The sequence below is a fragment of the Glossina fuscipes genome, unplaced genomic scaffold (genome assembly GCF_014805625.2).
Source record: "Glossina fuscipes isolate IAEA_lab_2018 unplaced genomic scaffold, Yale_Gfus_2 1, whole genome shotgun sequence".
NCBI classification, from domain to species: domain Eukaryota; kingdom Metazoa; phylum Arthropoda; class Insecta; order Diptera; family Glossinidae; genus Glossina; species Glossina fuscipes.
The window spans coordinates 3,535,668-3,558,422 of record NW_023998415.1 but is presented as its reverse complement, the minus strand read 5'-3'; the positions used below and the strand labels follow the sequence as shown (position 1 = coordinate 3,558,422).

General features: G+C 34.7%; 2 protein-coding genes across 9 annotated transcripts in view; both read right to left on the bottom strand.

The window, feature by feature from the left end:
• Positions 1–5,911: 5,911 nt before the first annotated feature.
• On the bottom strand, positions 5,912–7,756 carry LOC119631680 (flightin). 3 transcript variants are annotated; one of them, XM_038024103.1, is made up of 4 exons: positions 6,899–7,467; positions 6,596–6,833; positions 6,336–6,491; positions 5,912–6,150 (listed from the first exon to the last, which is right to left on the bottom strand). In XM_038024103.1, exons 2-4 carry the CDS (start codon positions 6,829–6,831, stop codon positions 6,015–6,017), a joined length of 528 nt encoding a protein of 175 aa, XP_037880031.1. In that variant the 5' UTR covers positions 6,832–6,833; positions 6,899–7,467; the 3' UTR covers positions 5,912–6,014. The 3 variants fall into 3 exon arrangements, with proteins under 3 accessions (XP_037880031.1, XP_037880033.1, XP_037880030.1); XM_038024105.1 differs by having other exon boundaries at positions 6,903–7,467; XM_038024102.1 differs by lacking the exon at positions 6,899–7,467 and adding an exon at positions 7,646–7,756 and having other exon boundaries at positions 5,914–6,150.
• A 4,244-nt stretch (positions 7,757–12,000) lies between these two features.
• LOC119631679 overlaps positions 12,001–22,755 on the bottom strand; it is an 11,512-nt gene continuing 757 nt past the window's right edge. For 4 of the 6 annotated variants that reach the window (XM_038024099.1, XM_038024101.1, XM_038024098.1 and 1 more), the window contains exons 2-6: positions 15,480–15,595; positions 15,278–15,423; positions 13,386–13,511; positions 13,154–13,293; positions 12,001–12,249 (exon numbers count right to left, since the gene is read on the bottom strand). In XM_038024099.1, the coding sequence (XP_037880027.1) occupies positions 12,016–12,249; positions 13,154–13,293; positions 13,386–13,511; positions 15,278–15,423; positions 15,480–15,592 (759 nt within the window). In that variant the 5' untranslated portion in view covers positions 15,593–15,595 and the 3' untranslated portion in view covers positions 12,001–12,015. Of the gene's footprint in view, positions 12,250–13,153; positions 13,294–13,385; positions 13,512–15,277; positions 15,424–15,479; positions 15,596–22,542; positions 22,660–22,755 lie in introns of those variants that run through there. The other 2 variants (XM_038024097.1, XM_038024096.1) reach the window with 2 other exon arrangements.

The following is a 22,755-nucleotide window of genomic DNA, read 5'->3' as shown; positions in this document are numbered from 1 at the left end:
GGTAAACAATGATTTTTTCTGTTTTACTAGTCGGCGTCGCCAAATGACGACGCATTATTAGGCTGGAGATTAACAAAAATTCTATGGAATTGTAAGTAACAAAGTAAATGTAATTTTAATTAAAAGTAAATAATGTTTTTATGAAAAAAGAAAGCGGATTAGCAATAAAAGTACAAGGAAAATCTGATGTATGCGAATTGTATTAAGGCTTTATAAGCAAACGGTTAAATCGTTAGCAACAAAGGAGAAGAAGTGCGCACTTTGTGGAGTGAGTTGCTACTTTTATTTTATAAATTTATATCATAAGCAATATAGAATACAGTAAAAGCTTCTTATTTGCGTTTCCTTCATTCGCGTTTTCACTATTCGTGGATTAAAAAATGTGACCCGATTTCTATATTCGCGGCTATAAATTTCCGCGATTGGTGCTTTTGAGAATGTACACAAACAGAATGAAAGCAACCTTATTACTCAATTAATAAAGTATATTTTTATATATTTGATTTTTTTTTTATTTTTCCACGGAACGTATCCCCTATAATCCCATATAAATTACCATTCCGTATTCACGGTTTCTGTATTCGCGGTACATATACTCCTACGTAGCGTCGGTATTGTTCTCCTGTCCATTAGTCTGTGTTTGTCGGTTCGTTAAGTCACCGTCCGTGGTTACATCCACACACACACCAACGCACTCATCCTTGCGAAACTTCCTATTCTTTTACTTCATAAATGTCATAATGAATATCTTTTCTTTTTTGTTATTATTAATTTTTCTGGTTTAATTTATTTACATTTTCTATATTTACTTTTTTCTGTTTTAAAATTTTCGTTTAATTTTGTTTAACTAATTCCTCTTCTCAACACATTTCTTACTTGGTGTGATGTTTTTCTTAATTCTCTTCCTTGCATGGCGCTTTCTTTGCTGAATTCATTGCTTCACTTGTATTCCTTTCGAGGCGCAACAAAAAAGAAATGCATTTGAGACTGTTCACTTCTTTTTTTCTTTGATTCGTTCTTTTTAAAATTACCATTAAAGACGATTTCTTGATTTTCATATCTTTTTATCGATAATCGATAATTTTATTCTTTTTGTGTATAAATTTAACAGAAAATTAACAGGAATTCAAAAACATTTAAAAGCCTCTGTAAGGTATTCATGCGAATCAAATTTTGTAGTTTTTCTTATGTATGTATGTAAAATTTCCATTTTGTAAATTACACGGCCGGTCCTTAAAAGAAATCTCCGTAGTTATGCCTTTGACTTACTTTTAGAGACCTTCGACTCAATACTCTACTATCTTGCCTACGACCTTTTGTTTCAGTAATACAAAAACTTTTGTTTTATACCCACCACTAAAAGATGGCGTAATATTCATTTTGTCACGATGTTTACCACATCTAGGGCGTAGCTTTTGAGGCCTAAAAACTTTAAATAGAAAATGTTCCAAATTAAGCGAAGAAGACGTTTCCAGCTACACATAAAGTGAGAATGCTTATGTTTTCAAGAGCAAAAAAACGGAATCTTTGGTCCTTACACATAAACATAGAACAGCTTAGAACGTTGCCATCTTTGCCGTATACTTTTAAAAAATCATACACGTCCCCATTAGTAGAGGTTCGAAACCCAATTTCTTTTTAAAATGGTCAAAGTTGGTCACAAAAGATTCGACCAGAGTTAAATGTAATTTTTTTTATGTTAAATTGTTTTTCCTTATTTCATTTATAAACATTAGTAAAAGTTAACAGCCCTAGATGCTAGTGCTTTAGTCTTAGAATTTTTGTCTCTGTCTGAATATCTTTTTTCACACATTTACACACATGTTTCGATCGAATAGAAGATTTCTATAGTCGCTGACAATAGTATATAAAAAAAAGAAGTCATATTGACAAGGGCTTGTATATCCGCCACCATAAAACTCATGATCTCATACCGTCCTCAAAATCTGCTGATTCTTACTATTAATAAAAGTGTCTAAGTTTTACAGTAGTTAGACCTGTAGAGAGCCTTAAAATAGCTTTATTAATATATATAAAAATATATATAAAAGAAATTGTTATTCTTTTTAATGGTTTCCTGATTGTTTCCGATTCTTCTTCCTTGACTTGGTCGCTTTTGCTCTTCCATCATCTCCTCTAGATGTATATATATATAGTGTTTTGGAAAATACGCGAATTAAACTTATTTAATTTTACAAGTTATCCGCCTGAGTGGCAAGAATATCGACTTTTAACTCAATAGTTGCTCATTCCTGCATGACGGAATCATTCAAAAATTAATTGAATTAGGTCATCCAGCCACAAATGGTCTGACAGGATGATATGTTCAAAGTCTGGAAAAGAAATTCAAATCGATAGAAGAGGTCAAATTATCACTGAGAAAGAATATAAAGGAGATATTTTTAGATAGAATAGCTTGCTCGTAAAACTATAGCTATCGGTTATCTATGTCCAAAATTTAGTGTTCGAGAAAGGGTGCAAGTTCGTGGGCACGAGAAAGTTAAGGCCATTGTGTAAACTGATACTGCAATAAGGCGCCTAGGTCTTGCAGATTATACATTTCAATTAGGCAGTGGATATATATTCGAATGGTACATGAATCAGTTAAATAGCTCAAATTTCCAATTCCATCTACTCCAATATCATCAACATCAAAACAAACTCAAGCAAACGCTGTGAGACAAGAAGTAATGCCCAACATTAAGAAAATCCATACGAATTCATCGTCTGCCAACATATTCCAACGATTGTTGTCTTCTTTAGGCGTGCGACACTGCAGTATCCCATGTGATATACAATAGGTCTTTAGTTGTTTATGCCCTGATTAAATTAAATAGTTGCTGACAACCGTAGTCGTATAGTCGGCTTGTAGTAGATGCAGTTCTATGATATATATATATATATGTGATACATGCATAAATATGATGAATTGAAGTTTGTGGGAATATCTTGCTCTTTATGTTCTCTTTGTATCGTCTCTTACCGTTGGCCCGAGCGGTTTCAGATGGATACGCCTTTCGTCGTACCGATCGATTCGTAATCGTTTTCTGAATCATCTAAGTTTGTCCATCTCACCACCTGCGTGTCCGTCTCTCCATGAAATTTTGTGTGTTGTGTTGCGTTGTCGCAAATTTTTAAGACGTATTATGGAATTTAGTACACTGATATGTTTTCACTCAAAGACGAAATCTATTGAAAGTGGAGTGCATTGGATCCTTTGAAGGCTCGTTTTGAGAAAGTTGTACTATGGAGACAATTTGCAATGTTTATAATTTTGCCCAAAAAACTCGCGGAATAATAGCATTTCGGTATGTCGAGTTGTTGTCATTGGATCGAATAAACCAATTGGTTGAACTGCCATCCAAATAACTTTCTCTACGAAAAAAAAGTTTTTATTTGATAACAAGTAAGAAAATTGTAATCGGTTGTAGCCGAACCTGGTACATCTGAAGCCCGTCCTTCAACGTTCAACGGTGGGTATAATAAGGTTAGTATTTTATGACGAAAATTGGTCCATGATAGTAATGAGATCAAAAGTGAACTCTACTAAGCTGTACTGCCTTATATCAAGGAATGAATACTAGGTAAAATACAAAATAGGTAAAGACAAATAAGATGTTTGACAAGAGAAATAATTTTGCTAGATTTGGACCATGTCAGCGCACTCTTTGGGCCCCGACCTATGTAACCTTAACTAAAGGTATCCCTTGAAACACTGACATAATGAAAAACAAGTGAAACATTGTATTAGAGAAAGTGGTGTACCGTATTCAAAAGTTGCCCTTGCCTGACTATCATGACTTTACCTGTTTTCTTTCTGTCTTTTTTTGAGCAGCGACGCTGTAGACGCCGAGACAAAGTGCAAAACAACCTGCATGTGGGGAACTTGTGATATTCACGTATTTGCTTAATGGGTTATTGCACTTGCGTTCTTTTTTTGGATTACGCAATGTCTACGTAGTAGAGCCGCACGCCTTGAAAGTTTATACATTTCTTATGCAGATCTTTAAAATGACTTACAGCACCTTGCAGTTGTTGTAGCGAAGGAAGAGTTGATTCGATAAACAAATGGCAAAAGTTTTGCCGTTTTAGCTAAGGAGTGATAAACAAGAAGAAGATTAGCAATTCAAAATCAAAGCCAACCTGCTATATTTTACAACAAATATCGCACTTACGTTGTTATTGTTCTTGGTCATTACGTATGCTTATCGCAAATCATTAGTAAGAAATTTCTCCGAAGGGATTGAGTATCCTATACGATAAATTTAAAGTAACAGTTTTCACACAGGAAGAGACTTCATCTTGCTGAGTTTACGTTTGTAGGAATGTTGCCTTGCGCAGGTGGGAAGTGAATCAATATAGCTTTTCCAATTCCAGTGTGCATTGTGTGCGGCCGCTAAATACCATCTTTGACATTTGTAATGAAGTTTTGGTGCCAAGTGAGGTCAGTTCGTTGTTACTTTCATACTAAAGACAATCGCTTTATATATAATATATATATATATATATATATATATTATAATATATTAATATACATTAATATATATATATATATATATATATATATATATATATTTGTGTCTAATTATTATAATATGTAAATATAATATAAATATTGGTGACCTTGCACCAAATTCGCAAACATGTAAGGGGCTAGAGTGTTAGTGTTTGCGGCGGCCGGAATGCAAACGACAAAAGTTTTACTTGTTTCAAACTGGAGATTGTTGAATGTATTTGGATTAGCGAAAGTGAATTTATTTTTGTAGTTTAGCACCGATAAGCGCCTGACAATTGTCCTGACCTGTAGCGCGTTGCTATTTCTAATTAAAACGTATGGTATGTTGAACACTATCCTCAGTGACTTTGTTAAAGAATAGAGCGATTTGCTTCACATACTCGGCTTTTCTTGAGAGTGCCTTTGTTGCGTGTTTGTACGCATATGTGGACTGAAGATTAGTTTCAGTGACTTCCTTTGCGGTGCGTTATATATATTTAAACTGGGTGTCTCTTCTGGCTAGATTCTTGTGTAGGAGTTTGTTTGTGAACGCCTATGTCAAGCTGAAGAATGCATGCAAAAGTGGACAGTTGTTAAAGAAACCGTTTTACTATTTCAGGTCTGCGTTCAAAGAGAGGTGGGTGAGTACGGCGTTAAATAGGACGATTTATTAAACAATCTATTAGTTGTTGATGAGGCTTGGGTTCCTTACGAAGCGTAACATATCCGAAGTTCGGTTTTCGTATGACAGCTTCGTGATTGGCCAAAAGTCGAAGCGTTCAAATGCCAATCAATGATATTCAATAAATGCAGTTTTTTTTTGCTTTTCACTAATCCGCTGCACACACGCTCGTCATTTAATCTGTGCTAGCAATACAATCCTTTCTAATAGGGAATATTTTAAGCAGCGTTCCGTTATAATCGCTTGATTTTGTCTTGATTTTCGTATCAAGGCCAATTGCCTGTGACTGAGTTATTCTGTTTTCGAAATTCGAGAAAAGTTCCGGGTCAACGTTTATTGAGAACTATTTTTATTTTGTTTTTCTCGAATATTTTCTTTAGATTGGCGAAATAATTGTTACATGCTTCCGCCTTACTAAAGCAACTTAGTGTAAACTCATCGTTATCCAAAAATAGCTCAAAGTATCCGTTAAGCTGCTTATTTAAGAAAATCGCTAAAGATATATTTTGTGTGTGTTAATGGGTTTGCAGCGTAACAACGTTATACGTTATTGATAGCGATTAGTTAAGCGATTTTGCCTTGCAATAGCGGTAGTTTAATTTTTTTTTTCTAATTTTATCGTTCCGGTGCTAAGTACTCTTTTTTGCTTTTGTTCGTGAGTGAGTGAGTGCAAGGTTTTCAAGATGTGTTAAGTTGAGTAAGAGTTTTCAGTTTATATTTTATATTTATTTTATTATTAAATGAATGAATTTCCAGCTAAAATTTTTTATATATACATACATATTTACTTATAATTAACTATTTTGCACTAAAACAACTTGTTGGTGGTCATATTTTCTAGAGCACTCTAGAGTATTTCATATTCATGTACGCCTTTGTGTGATAATTGAAAGGTCGGATTGAGGCGGCCAAGGTTTGAACTAGATGCTTATCTCTTTTGCCCGATGATTGATGAGAATCCAAGTATCTTCCACTACAATATCATTAAATATTTTAATGCGTTATAAAATTAATTGTGTTATAATTAGCCTATGGTCTGTGGTACTATGCTTGCTACAATGATCTTGAGACTTGAGAATTTAGAAGAACATTCCCTATGTACTTTATGAGCTCACATTGTGGTTTCAGTTGATCATTACAAACAAGCTTTAAACGCACCTGGAATAACTAGTTCGTAAAACTCTTTCTGCCCATGTTTGCGCTCTTGGAATATCTCTTGGCACTCCAACTTGTTTCTTATCCAAATAATCGATTACATCATCATAGTAATTGGTTCGATAGTTGTACATGTATTTGTATTGAAGGAATTTTGGTCTGTAAAGGTGAATTAAAAAAAAAACAAAACAAAACAAAAACAAAAAACGTAAAGCATAAAGAAAACGTTTGCATTTTATTAGCACTTAATAAAGAATAATTACCTGACCCAATGCTTATATAATTGAACTGGTTTTCTATAGCCATCATCTTCTGGAGGTGGTGGAGGTAAGGCCGCCTCAGTTTCTCCCTCAGTTTTAGCTTCTGCAGCTGTTTCACCCTCTGCTGCTTTTGTTTCACCTGCTGCTGCTGGGGCACTGACTTCTTGTTTTGCTGGCTCTGGTTCTGTAGCGGTAGTTTCGGTATCATCAAATCCCCATGGATCTTCTTCATCAGCCATATCTAAATATAGATTTATGCAAACTTGTGTTATCGTAATACGCAATCATTTCCTCAGGGCTATATACTTGCTTCGCTTCCTTCAACTACTATGTACGCACACAGAGGGAGAGAGAGAGAGAGAGAGAGAGAGAGCAAGAGAGCTTTCTTTAGAATCTGCACTCGAAACCTAATCAATCTCTAAACAGTAAATCCCCAGATAGAATCGGATCGATAGATATAAAAAGACTAATTATGAAAAGAATGCATCTTCTGGCGGCGTGACACTCTTTAAGAGATTTCAACCGCATCTACACGTATTTATGCTCAGCGTTTCGTCGCAACGTTTTGAGAACTATTAACTGTGTGTGCATTTGAGTGTGCAAAAATGCGTACAGAATACGATAACCTAAATTTGTTGAATTCTTGTATTAACATTACTTGACCTATGTTATGTCAAGGATTTTGATTACTTAAGAGGCAAAAGTTTTCCCCTTTTTTCACGTTGCTGACGCAGTCTACATTATATCGAAATGAAAAGCTCCACATCAATATTCGTTTTCATGTCGTGATATTTTGCAATTTTCGTCCAACTAGAACATGTAAGCACGTAGACCGCAGTTGGACTCTATCAAAATATTTCCCAACATATTCCTTATGCATTTATATAAAATATTTATGTATGCTGTGTATACGCAGTTCAAGGTTCTCATTTGATCATCTGATTATCTGATATGACATCTATAGTCCATAAAGAGGACGTTATTCGATTTCCTCGTTTGCATTATAATTTTTCATATTTATGATATAATGTAGTTCTCAAATGGCTTACAAACCTTACGAATTAAATTAAATTTCTTTGCACTGCAATATACGTCCCAACTGAAGAGTGGTATAAAAAAGACTGACACGAAATGTGAGGAGAGTGTCTTTGAAATGATTCTTTCTTATTGATTGTTGCTATTATTATCAAATTTCTTAACAAATGCAAATCGCGTATTACATTAACACCTATGCGGAAACTTTACTTTCACATAACGATGCTTTACTTACACGTTACATGAGTTTTAATATTAATGGATATTCACCTTTATATATATTCTGTGTTCCTTGACTAGCACCCAGATGCAACTGCTTTTTTAAGGGAGTCACGATGATTAAAAAAAAAAAAAAAATTAAAAAAGTTCGAGACACATGAAGTCCGAAATGCCGGTCTGTCGCCATTTATCTTTTTTCCCCATCAGGTTTACTCACCAGCTTGTAATATGTTGAAGTAAATATCAATACCAGCATAAAGGGTAAGATTCTGATTCGATATAATCATGTTATCCGCCTACAAACCGATAGATGTAACAGACGCTTACCTCAACTGAAAGCTAAAAAAGTATTTTATTGAAACTATTATCTATTGCTGCCTGCATATTTGCTCATCCTTTTGACAGAATATTAACGATGCACCGAAAGGATGAGAGTCGTTAAATGGTTTGAACAAACAATAAGTAAGCGTTTGAAACGAATGTTAAGCAAAAAGAGTTATGTCAGGCAAAGACAAGGGCGGCGATAACGTCTTGCTCACGACGATTGCAAATGATTGCATAAGTTGTGTTTGTGGCTTCTTAGCGATGATTTCGTTTGGTAGGAGCAACCCGCAATACGGTACCCTTGTCTGATGCTTTGCACACAAATGAGGCGGCATGAATATTTAGCTGTAGCATCGATGTTAATGTTACGCTTAAAATGCAGCACAGTTATTGGACATTCTGGACATCGGATTGCATACGCTGTTCATTAACACAGGCACAATTCCGAAGCCCGATGCTTCGAATTAAGCGAAAGCAATCATACCTTTCGCAAATGGTGGGCTTTCGGCATCGATATTATTTACACTTCGGCGAGATAGCTTATATTCTTCATCCGTTTCAATGTGTCCAATCGTTCGACGTATGTCTCCTTTGTGTACGACACGGTAATTGTCAGAAAAGAGCGAGGAAAAAGAAAGAGAGATAAACGGTGCCTGCAGCTTGTGCCCAATCGATAGGTGTTACGTCCTTAATTCACTTATAGCTAGGACTAAGTCCGTCCTTCCGCATTGAGATTTGAATCTCGCGAACATCGACTTGGTGGTTGCGACTTTCATTTACTCAGCTAACTAATTTTAGTTTGATTGAAAGAGGAAATTAGGCCAAAAGCATGGTCCCAATGGGTGAAGCAAAAGGTGTTCTTTCATCAAGTCAATTCACTGTGTTGCGATGTCGATGGTTGCGATGATGGCAAAGTTGCGTCAACTGAAGCTCGAATTGCGAACCCATCCATTACGAGCCCAGACGCTACTGTCAGCGGCAATTATCTCTTTATAAATCTCAAATGATGAGATCATTCCGGAAAGTGAAGCGTATTTTTAATGATCATGACAAGCTGTTCGAAAGGCATCGAAGTCATAGAGAAGCCTTGCATTTATTGTATTATTCTTAAAGGGTGCCGTGTTGACGAATAAAGACAAATTTTGCAAAAAGAGGGAAAAATTTTTTTCTTTCTTCGCTCCGGAACTTATTCAGCGATCTATTAAGCTATTATTGTCATCATAATAGTCTGATCGTCCTATAGCATTTACTCTTCACTTTAATTTATTTCAATAAACATATTCCTTCTCAATCCTAATGTCGACTTTTTATATCATATAGAGAACATATTTTATCGCATTATTATAATATTCAAACATTATATCCGATAAAGTATCGTTGCTATCGTCGTGCTATGTGTTTCTGGTTCGCATTGTCCGAGTATTGGAAGAAAACTTTTTTGTTTCTATCGACGGAATCTTCCAACTCATTCTTACGTAAGTTCCGATTTTGTTCTTTCGAATTGCCAACGAATGGTTTTGTTAGGGAAGACATTGATTTGAAGTTTCTCGTGTGAAGCATAAATTTCCTGTACCCTGAACAAAAACAATTTTCAAGTTTTTTACGCGAGTTATAGTTATTATGATTGTGCGTTGGATGACTCCAATATTTTTTCATCCAAAGAGCAGCGCAGCGTTCCAGAATATGCAAATTTCAATATTCGACGACAATTTCAGCGAATATCCGATTCACACCTTGCCTGAACCGGATGGAAAACTTCGTTTAGTACTTAAGAAAGCTAATACCATAATTTACCCGGTTATAACACAATTTAAGGCTGACAAGAGCATTTCTTTAGCAAACGATTTCGAATGCACAGTAAGCATTCACAAAACCTATGGAAACCTTCGTGACAATAAACAAAAAAGGCGCAAATAGTGCGGAGACGTTGTAACTCAAGCAATGAAGGCGTTAGTGCTTCACTAAGTATTCATTGCGTATCTTATGAAGAACTGTCTGCCCCTATCCAATGGTTAAGCTACATGCTGGTTGGTCGTTCATTCAATTTTTGTTTTTAATACGACCAATCACTTCGGAGACGTCCCCTATTCATGTAACACACGGACGATCGGGGAGAGATGAAGAAAAAGTCGCGGAACTGAAAAGCCTCCTGTCTTCCCTTTGGCGAATAAGGTCTAACTTTCCGTGCATTTATCCGATTCTAAGGTGCTTACGACCATCAGAATTATTTAGCATTGTATATTTACGGACAACATATATTCAAATATATATATATATATCGTTGGATGTAGATTTTTGCAGAGAAAGCATCTTTTGAACACGTTTTAGGGAAAACTGGCGTGAGTGATGCCCTAAGGAGAATCTACACACCTCCGGTCAATAACTAACGGATAGGGATTTTTACTTAAGCGTTGCACAAGCAACTTTTTTGTTGTTGTATCAGAAATGATGTAAAAATTGAAAGAAAAACTTTGTGCGAACGAGATTTTTTGGGTTATTAATGCCAAAACAAACGGGTGCTTCCACAGGAATTTTGGTAAGTAACTTGTTGTTGTGGAAGTAATCTTGATATTCATTGAAGTGATTGGATGCGTAGATGGAACTTACATTTATTTTTATACAGTACTCCAGTCGATCCAGCTAACCAGGAATACAATGGGATTCATTGTAAGGCGAGGAACGTTGTTGAGAGTATTACTTGCATTAGTGCATATAAAGGTTAATATTATATTTATTTTTCAAGAGAAAAAGCTAAGACTATTCATGTTTCAATGTCGATGGTGTATTTTAATGAAAGAGCGGAAGAGCAAACAAGATTCAAGGAAGATGGGAAACTTTTGCAAATGTTTGTGCAGTCCTTCACATAGTTTGCATGAACTATAAAGTGCATGCCGGTCCGGAAATTCAGGATTTAGCTATTGCAGCTCCCAGACCGCTTTTTGACGACGGTGTCGATGCTTCACTAGAGATCTCCGATTTTAGGCGACTAAGTAAGAAATTAATAACCAGCACATCTTCTGTACTATCAAATTGAATTATATTGAAATAAAAGATATAAGAAATGAATCCGCTTTAAGATCTTTTGTGAAAATTTGCAAATCTGGGGTTGCTTTGCAATAAATCTGAAAACATTATACACTCTTTATAGGTAAATTATGTTTCAGTATATTGTGTATAATAAAAATAGAATGGTATATATTCAAAGTTCTTGTCCGCAATTCAAATTTCTCCCAAGAATCGAAAATATGAAATTAAATGAATTATATGAAATTATTCCGCTTTATTTCATTGCATCAAAAATTTTATATAATTCTGTTTGATTGTGTCATCACTCTTCATCTTCTCATTATGTTTTTGAAATAAATTTCGAATAACGAAAGCGATGCATAATGCAAACCTAAATGACTTTCAGATTACGCCGTCACAGTGAGAGCTAATTAACTAAAACATACATAATTAGTGCCCTGATAAAAATAAGCTTCCATTTCGTTTACGTAAGAGAACAAAAAGCTTAATTGATTTAGACTCGAACCAATGGGATGCCAATAAAAATGTGCATTTTATAGAACACGGCATGCACAGTATAGAACGAGGTATATCAGATGCGCACAGATTCATAATTCCATTTGAAGCGGAAAAGGAACTAACAACGACCCATAGGCCGACATATTGAAGAGGTTGGCGACTCTTCTTTGAATACCCTATCTCGCACATCTTCAACTTAAATTCCGAGTTGGTTCGAAGATGCATCGAATATTAATTAAAAGAAATAAAAAGTGATGTTACTTTTTGTATATTTTTGACAAATCGTTTTAAAACTTTCTACGTACAAGCACACATTTACATTACATATTCACATCTGACCCGCTTGAGGTCAACAATTTTCGTAAGTTTTCTTTTCGTTTTTCCCTTTCGTTGTTCTTCTTATTTATAGCCACCATTTCACTTTCAAGATCCAACAGACGGGCCTTCGTTGCCCGTGCCCGATTTGAAGCTTCCAACTCTTCCTTCGATTGTTCCTCACTAATTAGTGCTCTGGTTGTAATTCTTTTGCGTTCCACCGAATTGGCAATCGAGCTCTAAGAACGGAAAATCAAAGAAACAACAACAAATTTTAAAAATAAACAACAACTAATATTGAAAATTTTCGCTTAAGCATTTCGAGAGATCTACTGATATTATCTCATATTCGGTCGACATAGAGCAAATTGCTTACGCAGCATGTCACTTACTCTGGTTTGGTTTATGAATGATTTCCGTCGGTACACTAATAGCAGCATAATTAAAAAATTGAAAATTCTCAATTTTCTCCAAGCTTGCAATAGAGTCGACAGACTATGGATTGAAAATTCTAGTTTTCTCATTACTTCTGTTATGAATTTTTTTTTCACTTTCAAATACGAGAATCACATTCAATTCGAGAAAATGTTCGATGATATTTATATTCAAATACTTGAAATGGAAAATAGGTTAAGCTCTGCTGGACAACATCGATCCTCTATTTTCTTCCATTACTGTTTTCGCCGTAAAATATCAAAAATTCAACAATTTTACCATTTGAAGGCGTACTTTTCGTGAATTCTTTTATAGCGGGAATGCACTCTAGATTGATATTCAGGGAAATAATTTTCATCATAAAATACTAAACAGAAAAATTTCAATGCCATAAAAACGCTCCTTTCTCCTTTTACAACAATGCTTTCATAGGAAGTGATATCATTGAACCATCGAAACTTTCCGCGTACATTCGGGAACGCGAAGATATTACTTTTTATCGATTTTTGTAGAGAAAGAATAGAACAGTTTTTTACCAAAATAGGGAAGAGCAAGCGTTAAGGCTTACATAAAAGTACGATGTACACTAATGAATGTTCCACAATATTCTCTAAGTTTCAAGGGGTTTTATAAAATATGCAAGCAGAACTTTCAATAGAAGTACTCAAGATTCAGAACTGTTAACTTTGTTAGCCCAAGATGTCTCACCTTTTTCTCCGTGGTAGAAGATAATCTATCCTTAATTTTTAGAGATGGTCTCAACAATAATAAGTCGTCGTCGTCGTCGTCATCATTGCATCTCAAGCTAACGGTTTTTTTCTTCGGAAATATCGGGGCTATATCGTCATCTAAGAAATGTTTTTAATTGAACAAAGGATATTTACATATAAGATCCTTGTTGTCAACACACATAATTTTGATATTTATTTATGTATATTACCAGATTCTTCAAAAATTGGTTTTCTCATTGCTCTTTTTTGCTTCATCTGTGCGAGTAAGGCGTCGGTGTCATCATCATTTAAATCCAAGAACGTTTTCTTTGGAAGAAGACTTGAAGTATCGTTTTCTAAAAATAGACATAAACATAACGATTTATATACCGTGAATTTTCTCAATGTGAATAAATAAAAAAGCGCTATTTTTCCCCAAGCATAATCTTGGATATCTACCCATCATCAAAACTTTCCTCCTTCTTCATTTAAAAGAATCGATTCAGATCATTTATGCAAAAAAGCTCTATCTTTCAAGTTGACTATGTAGGTTTTTTTCTTTATATTATTGATGAAAACAAGTAAGGATATTATAGTCGGGCAAGGGCGACCATTAGACCCCATCTCTCCTTCATCTTGCACAATTGTTCACTCGTTTCGATAATAATGCATCAAAAAATTGCACATTATTTTCATGCAAAGACATATTTTATATGAAGGACTGCATATTGAGGGATGATGTGAACAAAACTTAGCAAGCTTGATTTCCTTCCCAGTTTCCGCCACAGACAACTAAAAATTATACTATCTCTCCGTACAAGGGCTAGCTTCTCATGATAGACTCCCATATACGTTATGGTCTAAACAATGGACCTATGGGATCCAAATTCCCTACCGTTAATTTTTTTCGTAATTTGCTGCTAAGGACCAATTTTCAGAATATTAGAATATTGAAAATTAAATCTTTTTCTGAAAAACTTACTATTCATGAGAAATCTTATATGGGATGGGGTCCAACAAATAGACCCATTTTGTTCGAATTTGATTCACTTAATTTTGATATCACATTGCTATCATGAACAAATTTTCATCAAAAGACTTTGACAATTAAGCCTTTTTGGTATATAAGAGTTCACATTTCGTAAGATACCTCACATGTGCTGGTATCCTAGAAACAGACCTATATGGACAAAATTCGGTAACATTGAAAGCTTGGTCAATTTGCTCTTACGAACCAATTTTCTCCATGAAAGACTGAATATTATACCTTTTCGCTATATATATATTCCGGTGTCATAGGAACCGTTATATGGGTGGCAGTTCAAAAAATTACACCAACCGATCCAAATTTTTCATATCGATTTGTAATGACAAGATACTGTTACACAACGAGTTTTGTCGGTAAATATTGAAAATTGCAATTTTTGCTTTTTATTTTGCCTTTTATGAATCGATCCAAGTTTGTCTCTTCGTCCGTCTGCCTTTCCCTCTAAAGGCCGCAGTTATTAAGATATTTTGCTGAAATTTGGTACACTGACGCGCTGCGGCTAAGGACGAACGCTATTGAAAATGGTTCGAGTCGGACCACATTTTCGAACACTTCATATTTTGAAAAGTCGTCGGTGGGGTAGTAATGGTTGGGCCCACTATACTGCATTTACTTATGTAATATTCAGAAGGGCTTAAGATAGACCCACCTATTATTACACCGATTCAGAAAATGGTTCTGAAGCGATCTAAGCTTGTTTTTTAATTAAATTATCATAACTGCCACATACTCTTTTATTGTGAACTTTTTGCGTAGACTTTAATAAGTATTCGGATCAGATGTCTATTCATTATTTCTCAAGTCATCGATTTTTGATTATTTTTCTAATTATTAAAGCATTTATTTTCTTTTTCCTTAAATTTCAGCTTAACTTTCGCAGGGATGTTGCTGAGCGAATCGATTTTTGAATGAGAATTCAAAATGTGCAGAGTATGCAAAGCTTTAAATTCTTGTATGGATTTTGCAGCTTAGATAGAATGATTTTGAATGATTGCGGTACTTTTGTGTTCCGATGTTCGAGTGGTCTCTGTTTATACATTTGCTCATAATAATGAAAGCATTATGGTAACTTACCGAAATTAATATCGTAATCTTTGAAGATTCCTGATATTTTATTGTTGCTGAAACAATTTCCACAGTCATCTTTAGGAAGAAGGCTAACCTTCGAGGTTATATCATCTTTCGTAGGTAGTTCAGTATCAAAATGAACGTCGCGTGGTCTATACATATGGCGGTAATTAAATTTACAATTTTTCTTCTCTTGATATATACTCACTTGCGGTATTCAGATTTGTTGTCTAAATCTTCCAATTGCTTCTTATAATATCTCTCTCCAAGATCGTAGTTGATGCCATAAATTCGAGTTCTACGATGACGATTGGAAGACATTTCCTTCAAGCGAAAACAAAAATAAAACGAAGAGAGGGAGAGAGAGAGTAAGAGAGAGTTATATTTAGGTAGTGAGCCATCTTCTAGAAAAAGAATGTCTCATTTTTGAATCTCCTTGGAGATCTTCCAAAATTTAACTTGAATGAAAATTCGCATATACTTATATAACGTAGCAGGTCCGTCCATAAGGCGACAGGTAAAGTATTTTATTGGAACGAAAAGCAATTCCGAAAGAAGTCTATGTTCGCCTTTAGTGCGAACCGTCGCTGTATACGATGAGCATCTCAAACCAATATATTAATATATTGTCAATCTATCATTTCTTCTGGCTTTGTAAGCAGCTCTTAAGAATATTTCTACATAACCTATAATTTCTGGACTCTTACGGGCGTATTTGCAGACAGAGAAAATTTCGGTGATTTCTCTAAATATTTTTCCAAATTTTCAACTAATATCTGCTTAGAATTATAACCTACAATAGTTAGCTATGATCGAAAGTGTGCCTTAGCTGGCGCATCACGCCTATTTCCGAATTTGATCTGTTAAGAATAGATCTCGAATTTCAAAGCTACGAGTGTTGTAAGACCAGCGTGACCGGATGGATACAATTAAATCATCTCAGAAGCTTGCGCTGATTTAAAATGCTTTTACCTTATTGGGTCGCAAATGCTTATTTCTCGATGTCACAACCCTTATAGCCCCCAGTTTGGTAATGGATGGTGAAATTCTTTATCGTCAATGCGCTAACTGATGTCGATTTGAACGCATATATAGCAAGCAAGGTAAACATAAACTTTCACCTACTTATCGGTAATTAAACTAAGCTTAGATTTGAAATATGCTCCAGATAGGAAATAAATATTTCAAATGTTTCTTCTACAAGATCGAAATGTCGGAATTATAATGTGCTCACCAATACTAGATAGAGAAATTTCTATCGGTCCGACCTTTTTCATCTCCATGACGGCACATAAAAGAAGGAGTGAGTAGCCTCAAAAGTTCAGGGATCTTTTACAGGCACAGGATTAATATTTACATATTACATTCGTGTGCATATTGGCTTCTGTTGTAAACTATCCTCTCACATAACCGTAATATAATAATAATTTCATGTCTTAAATTCAAATAACGTTGAAATGCCGCCAAATAAACTTTGTAAATAAAATTTTGTCTTTGATTAGCGCTTTTTGAGAGCTGCAAACGTGTTACGAGCGCAGATATTCTCCTATACTTTAAAGCTTGCAAAAAAATAAAAAGATTGGTCATGTCTAATGTCGATAATAAAAAACGACTATTATCGTATTGGCTTCGTTCATCCTAACTCAATATCCAAAAAAAAAAAAAAGAAAGAGGCTATTTCTAATTCTACTTATACTTCTTCAAAACTTCGACAAAAAACTAGATAAAGAAAAGAGCTTAAGATTTTAAATTCCGCAAACAATACACAAGGGCAAGTATTAGTGTTGACGCGCTTCATTCTTTCGAAATGAAATAGAAACAAGTGAGAACATTACAGCCGGGCAAGGTGGTCTATTAAATACCCTATACCTCATTGTCTAACAGAATTCTTATTTTTATAATAGCACAAAAAAATTATAACTTGTCTCTTTTTAGAGGCATATTTTTCAAGTGCAAATTTATGGGGAAGCGAACCCTAAACTCAACCAGAAGTAGTAGAAGTTTGTACGGAATTACTAAAATATTGTGGGTAAATTTTCATCACCGCATGTTATAATTTGGACTTTTCTGCTCTAAAAAGTATAAATTTTCGTCAAAATCCTTGTTAGGTAGGGTAGGATCCAAAAAATAAGCCGAGATGGTCGAAATTTGGCATAGTTAATTTTTTTACATTAAATTACTATTATGATATAATTTTCACCGTGAAGAATTGAAAATTATACCTTGTTGTCGCGTGAACTTCAGTTCTTGTTTTATGAGTGGAGATTCAAAGATTGCCCCAGCCGGTTCAAAGTTTTCATATTAATTTAGAATGCCGATGCACTACGACTTAGCCACTTTTGCCGACAAATTATGAAAATTACAATTTTTTTCAAAACAACGATTTTTCAGAATATAACCGATCCAAACTGTTTTCAATAGCGTTCGTCCTTGGGTCAAACCACGCCAGTGTAACAAATTTCATCAAAATATCTCAAAAATTGCGATCAGTAGCTTAAAAATAAATTTACAAGGACAGACATCAGACGGACAGACGAACAGACAGGCTTATATCGGTATAATAAAAGGTGGGTCCATCTTAATTCCTTCTGCCCCTGTACCAAACTTGGTGTAGATTTTGCTTGAAGTGATGAATGCTATTGTCTCGTAATAAAAAGTGATTGAAGTCATCCCAGTCGAGATAGACTTAACGTTCAATGAAAGCAAGGAGGAACGGGTATTAAAGCAGAATTTAGTCCGTAGCAAAGTAAAACTCAATGTCTACGTCACACAATTGGCAAAAAAAAACTGAACGTTCTAAGCACTCAATATAAATTAGTTTTAATTAGTTTTAAGCGTTTTGTATACCTTTTGTTAAAGATAAATTAATTAATTATATTCATTTATTAAAGGAAAGAAAAATATCGTGTCTGTCAAGAGATGGTTGTTAACATAGAAACAAAACTTTAATTAAAATTTTTTTTCCCTTCTCATTTAAAATATATATTATATGTCGATTATATTACATTTCGTTTTCACTGTAATGAAAAGGATAAGCGTGAGCTGAGGACTCGAGGCTGCAATCCAGTCGTGGCGAATAACCCTGACACTCTCACTTCCTATTTTTGCTGATCAGTAGTTGAAGATCTCCTTTGTTCAAATTATTACTGGATTCTCTGCTTCTTCTTTCACAATATTAGTTTATTAAGAACCCTGCACCCTTCAAACGCTCTCTGATCACGTAGAAATATATAATTAATAACTGTTTGAAATTCAAACAGCTCTTGTAGCACTTCATTGGCCTATTTTTGTACAGTTCGTATTTTTCTATCTGAAGCGAACAACGAAAATAATTCTTCAATGATTATTTAATATCTAGTTAAGTACGAGAGATTTCTTTTTTTCTATTGACTTGAAGAAAAAACAAATGAAAATATTATAGTCGGGCTAGGCCGACTATTCAACAGCCTACATCACATTTTCGAACTCAATTCTTATTTTTGTCATAGCATACAAAAATGATGCCCTGTTTTTATATGAATTGACTATTATGGAACTGAATATTAAAAATTGGACCCCTTCGGAAATTCCGTAAGAATGGTTCTGCGCAAGAGATTCAGCAAATTCAGCAAAATTAATTTTTATATCAAACTGCGATTGTGGGTAAATTTTCATCATAACATAATAAAATTTAAACTTTTCTGCGCTCAAAGAAAACAACTTTCATGAAAATCCTTACATAGGGTAGGACACAAACGTAGGTGCGGGTTGTCCAAATTTTGTCGAGTTAATATTTACATCAAATTAATATTATGGGTCAACGTTCATCGTGACACGTTAAAATCTACGCCTTTCTACCATAAAAAATAAAAATTTTCGTGAAAATCTTCATTCCTATGGTAGGGTCAAAAAAATAGGTACAATTTCGGTACAATTAATATTTTTTATCTTAAATTACTACTACGATATAATTTACATCAAGAAGCATCAAAAATTAGATCTTTTGTCTTATGAACTTCCGTTCAGGCGCGGTCTAAAGCTCCAGCCGGTCTAAAGTTTTCACACTAATTTTGAATACTGAAATATTTTTGTCGATCAAATTCTTTGATTTTTTTAGAATAGAACATTATATGGGAAATGGTCGAAAAAGTAGACCGATCCAAACCATTTCCAACAAAATTCGTCAATGGGTCAAAACACTTCAGTACCACAAATTTCGTGAAAATATCTCAAAAATTGCGACCTGTATTTTCATGGATAGACATCAGACGGATGGGCAGACTTAGATCAATTCAGAAAGTTATTCTGTAGCACAAGTGATATAGGCTATAACGAGAGTTTTAAGTAAAAAAATTTTCCGTTCGAGGAAATCTTTCATAAATCGGCAACAAAATCGATTAAAGCGCACTTCAGAAAAGAATGTTACCATGATGCTCTTGATAAAATATGAAGTGAGTCCGAGAAAGATGGAGAGCTCCCTAGAAACACGGCCGGCTTGAAAAAGATAGTTTCGAGAACAGCTCGATTAAAGATAAGTAGTTTATTACAGTTATTGATTTCGCTAAGGAAGACGACCTTTTGAGTCATGAAAAGAATCCGAATTACCAGCAAGAGGTCAATACTTAAATATGCAAAAGAATAGTTTAAAAAAAACAAGCGAGGCAGTTATATTCCACTGGGACTGAATCTTTTCTAACCATCATCGCTTGATGCCGGTCAACAACATGCAGACTTTATATGGTCTCTGAAGCTGCTTTCTGCTGCAATTGTTTTGACAAAAGAACGAGCTTTCAATGGTTTATAAGTACCGAGCAAAAATCCAAATTTTTTTTTTTGAAAACATACAGTGGTCTCAGATTGTGTTGTGCTGTGACTGTGTCCTTTGACTGATTTAGTTCAATTTCAATACAAAGCTGCGCGCAAGAACCTCCAAGGTTTCTGTCGAATTTAAAACCGATTCCTGATTTCTTGCGGCCACAAGAATATTTATTACAGGCATGACATAGATAGACAGACGGATGGGTACACAAATAAATGGACAAACATGGAAATGGGCATACTTCAAAGGGTTGATAATTTGCTGCTGATCGAGAATACCCTATGGAGTCCTTTAGTTTTCCTTCTGGGTGTTGGAAAGGTTTTGACAAAGTGAACACACCGTCCTGATCGTCCAGTGATGGCTACAAAATAAAATACAATTTACAAATTTGCATTGCTCTTTAATTTTCTTAGTATGGTTTATGACCTATGTCGTAATGAGTAAGACATCGCTTAACAGAAATCTTCGCGAACTGTCTGTGCGCAACTCGAATACTAAGCCTACATCTACGTTAGGAAACTGCAGAAGAAAAGTTAACTTCCGCAAGGATCTGATTTTATCTTATACCAACTCTTAAGCTGCTTTGCATTGAACCACCCCTATGAGTAAGGATTATAAATGCATTTCCAGTAGGCATGATGGAACTTTCACATCGATTCTGGTATCGTGTAATAGCTATAAATACTTATCTATTATACATTCTTTTATGTTGCCTTAGCTTTTTTGTACAGCGACAGAAAAATCCGAATTTTCATGAGCACTGTTCACTAAAACAACTGTAAGTTGTAAACTAATTCCTGGAATGTGTTGAAATTTTGAAGCATTTCGTTTGAAGGACGACACATATGGCTTGCGCGCTAAGCTTCCTACGAACTGACTGCGTGATGTATGAATGCGTAGTACAGCCAGTGTAAATGTTTACTACGCGAACCTTTTCTTGACGGACACAGTCCAAACGACCTGAACTCACGTAGTCTAAATTTTGTAAAATATATTTTTTTTTTGTCGAAGAACTTATTTCGCTTGGAATACCGAGTATTAGATCATGTTGCCGTATAAAGTGTTATTTTTCCTGAGAGTCCTGACATGGGAAGAGGCCTGAAAGATGATTCTTTATCGTTCTAACTTATCACAGCGAACTTGTATTTACCAATCGCTATTCTGAACCGCTTTTCATCAAAATTTAAACCATGCTTCATGCTTTAAAGGCCTTCATATTTTTAGGACAGTTTGATCTCACTTATCAAGGACCATCAAAAATTGTCATATTTTTTTCCTTTATTTTGATATAAAGAAGTATTTTTCATAAAAAGAAAGCCTTCGTCCTTAGACGAAAACATCCCCGCGGGCCCTTTTTCATCTATATTCCCTAACACAAAATTACACAAACAAACGTTAGACGGATTGACACACAGGCGAGCCGATATACAATCATTCGAAATTGATTGGTACAATAAAAAGTGGATTTGTCTCAAGTCCTTAATCTTAACACATTCTTAGCACTGATAGAATGCGGCATAACTACATCAGTCGATTGTGTTTTCAACATGTCAAAGTTCCCAAAAAAAAAAAAAAAAACAAATTACTTTTTTCGAATTTCATCGATTGTCCTGTGAATGTTACTTTAATTTGTTGGGTCTTGCAGCGCCATTGAACGTTGAATGTTGTAAGTGAAGATATAAGTGGTATAGGCAATTAGACGGTTGGAAAGTAAATGATACCATTGCTGCAAATCGATTGAGATTTCTATCCCGTTTAACATTGAGCTGAATATTAATACGAACGGTGGCTTCCCATCCCATTCTCAAGAAACAATCGCCCAACAAATATTTCTATTTAGTTCAAATTGTTTCTTATGCAAATGCTGCACTTGTTGTAAAGTCTATATAATAGGTCGTAAGTTATTGATAGGAATATCTTCAAATTGTCCTCAGATTTATTTCAAACATGGTTTGGCCAATATTCCAATATATATATATATATATATATATATATATCTAAAGAGAACATAGCGTTGATTTCTCCACCTCTTTTTCATTCAATACAAATGCAGTCTTTTTAGTTCGCTATGTCTTATATTATATTAAGCAGTCACAGAAAGCGCAGAGATATCTTCGTAACTGCCTGGTAAGGCATGCGAATTAAGAAGAAATATTTATGAATTAAGTCTCCTTTCAACAATTGCATGCTAACTTGTATATGACGTCTACGGATAAATAAATTCATGGAATAATAGCTTTATAAAGATAATTGTAGAAAGAGTGAAGTAAAAAACTTGCAAGCAAAACAAGTTAGAAGTGATTTTCAATTGACGGTTACAGGCCCTGGAATGGTAGAAAAATCGTTTAAGTAAAAGTGTGTTATTATTTTAGGAAGTAAAGTAATTATTACTAATTCTCCCGTATGTCATTGTCTCTTCTACGAAGACTTGCGTTCGTCCGCTTCATGTCCTCCTACTAAACTGTTAACTCACTTTTAGCGACCTTGGGAGGTATTTCAACAAATGGAATTCGACATCAAATTTCGTCTGACTTATTGTATACGTAATTACATTGCGAAGACTGTGAAAACTCATTCAAAATATCAAAGAACAGAGACTTGCGTAAAAGGTATTAAGGATGTGTAATAAATCGTTAATTATTCTTATTTTTTTTTTTTTTTTTTTTTTTTTTTTTTTTTTTTTTGT

Coding starts and splice junctions, on each gene's coding strand:
- LOC119631680 (XM_038024102.1), bottom strand. CDS start 6,831: ATGGCTGATGAAGAAGATCCATGGGGATTTGATGATACCGAAACTACC. Junction 6,492..6,595: donor TTATATAAGCATTGGGTCAG/GTAATTATTCTT, acceptor TCACCTTTACAG/ACCAAAATTCCTTCAATACA. Junction 6,151..6,335: donor TTACGAACTAGTTATTCCAG/GTGCGTTTAAAG, acceptor ATGATATTGTAG/TGGAAGATACTTGGATTCTC.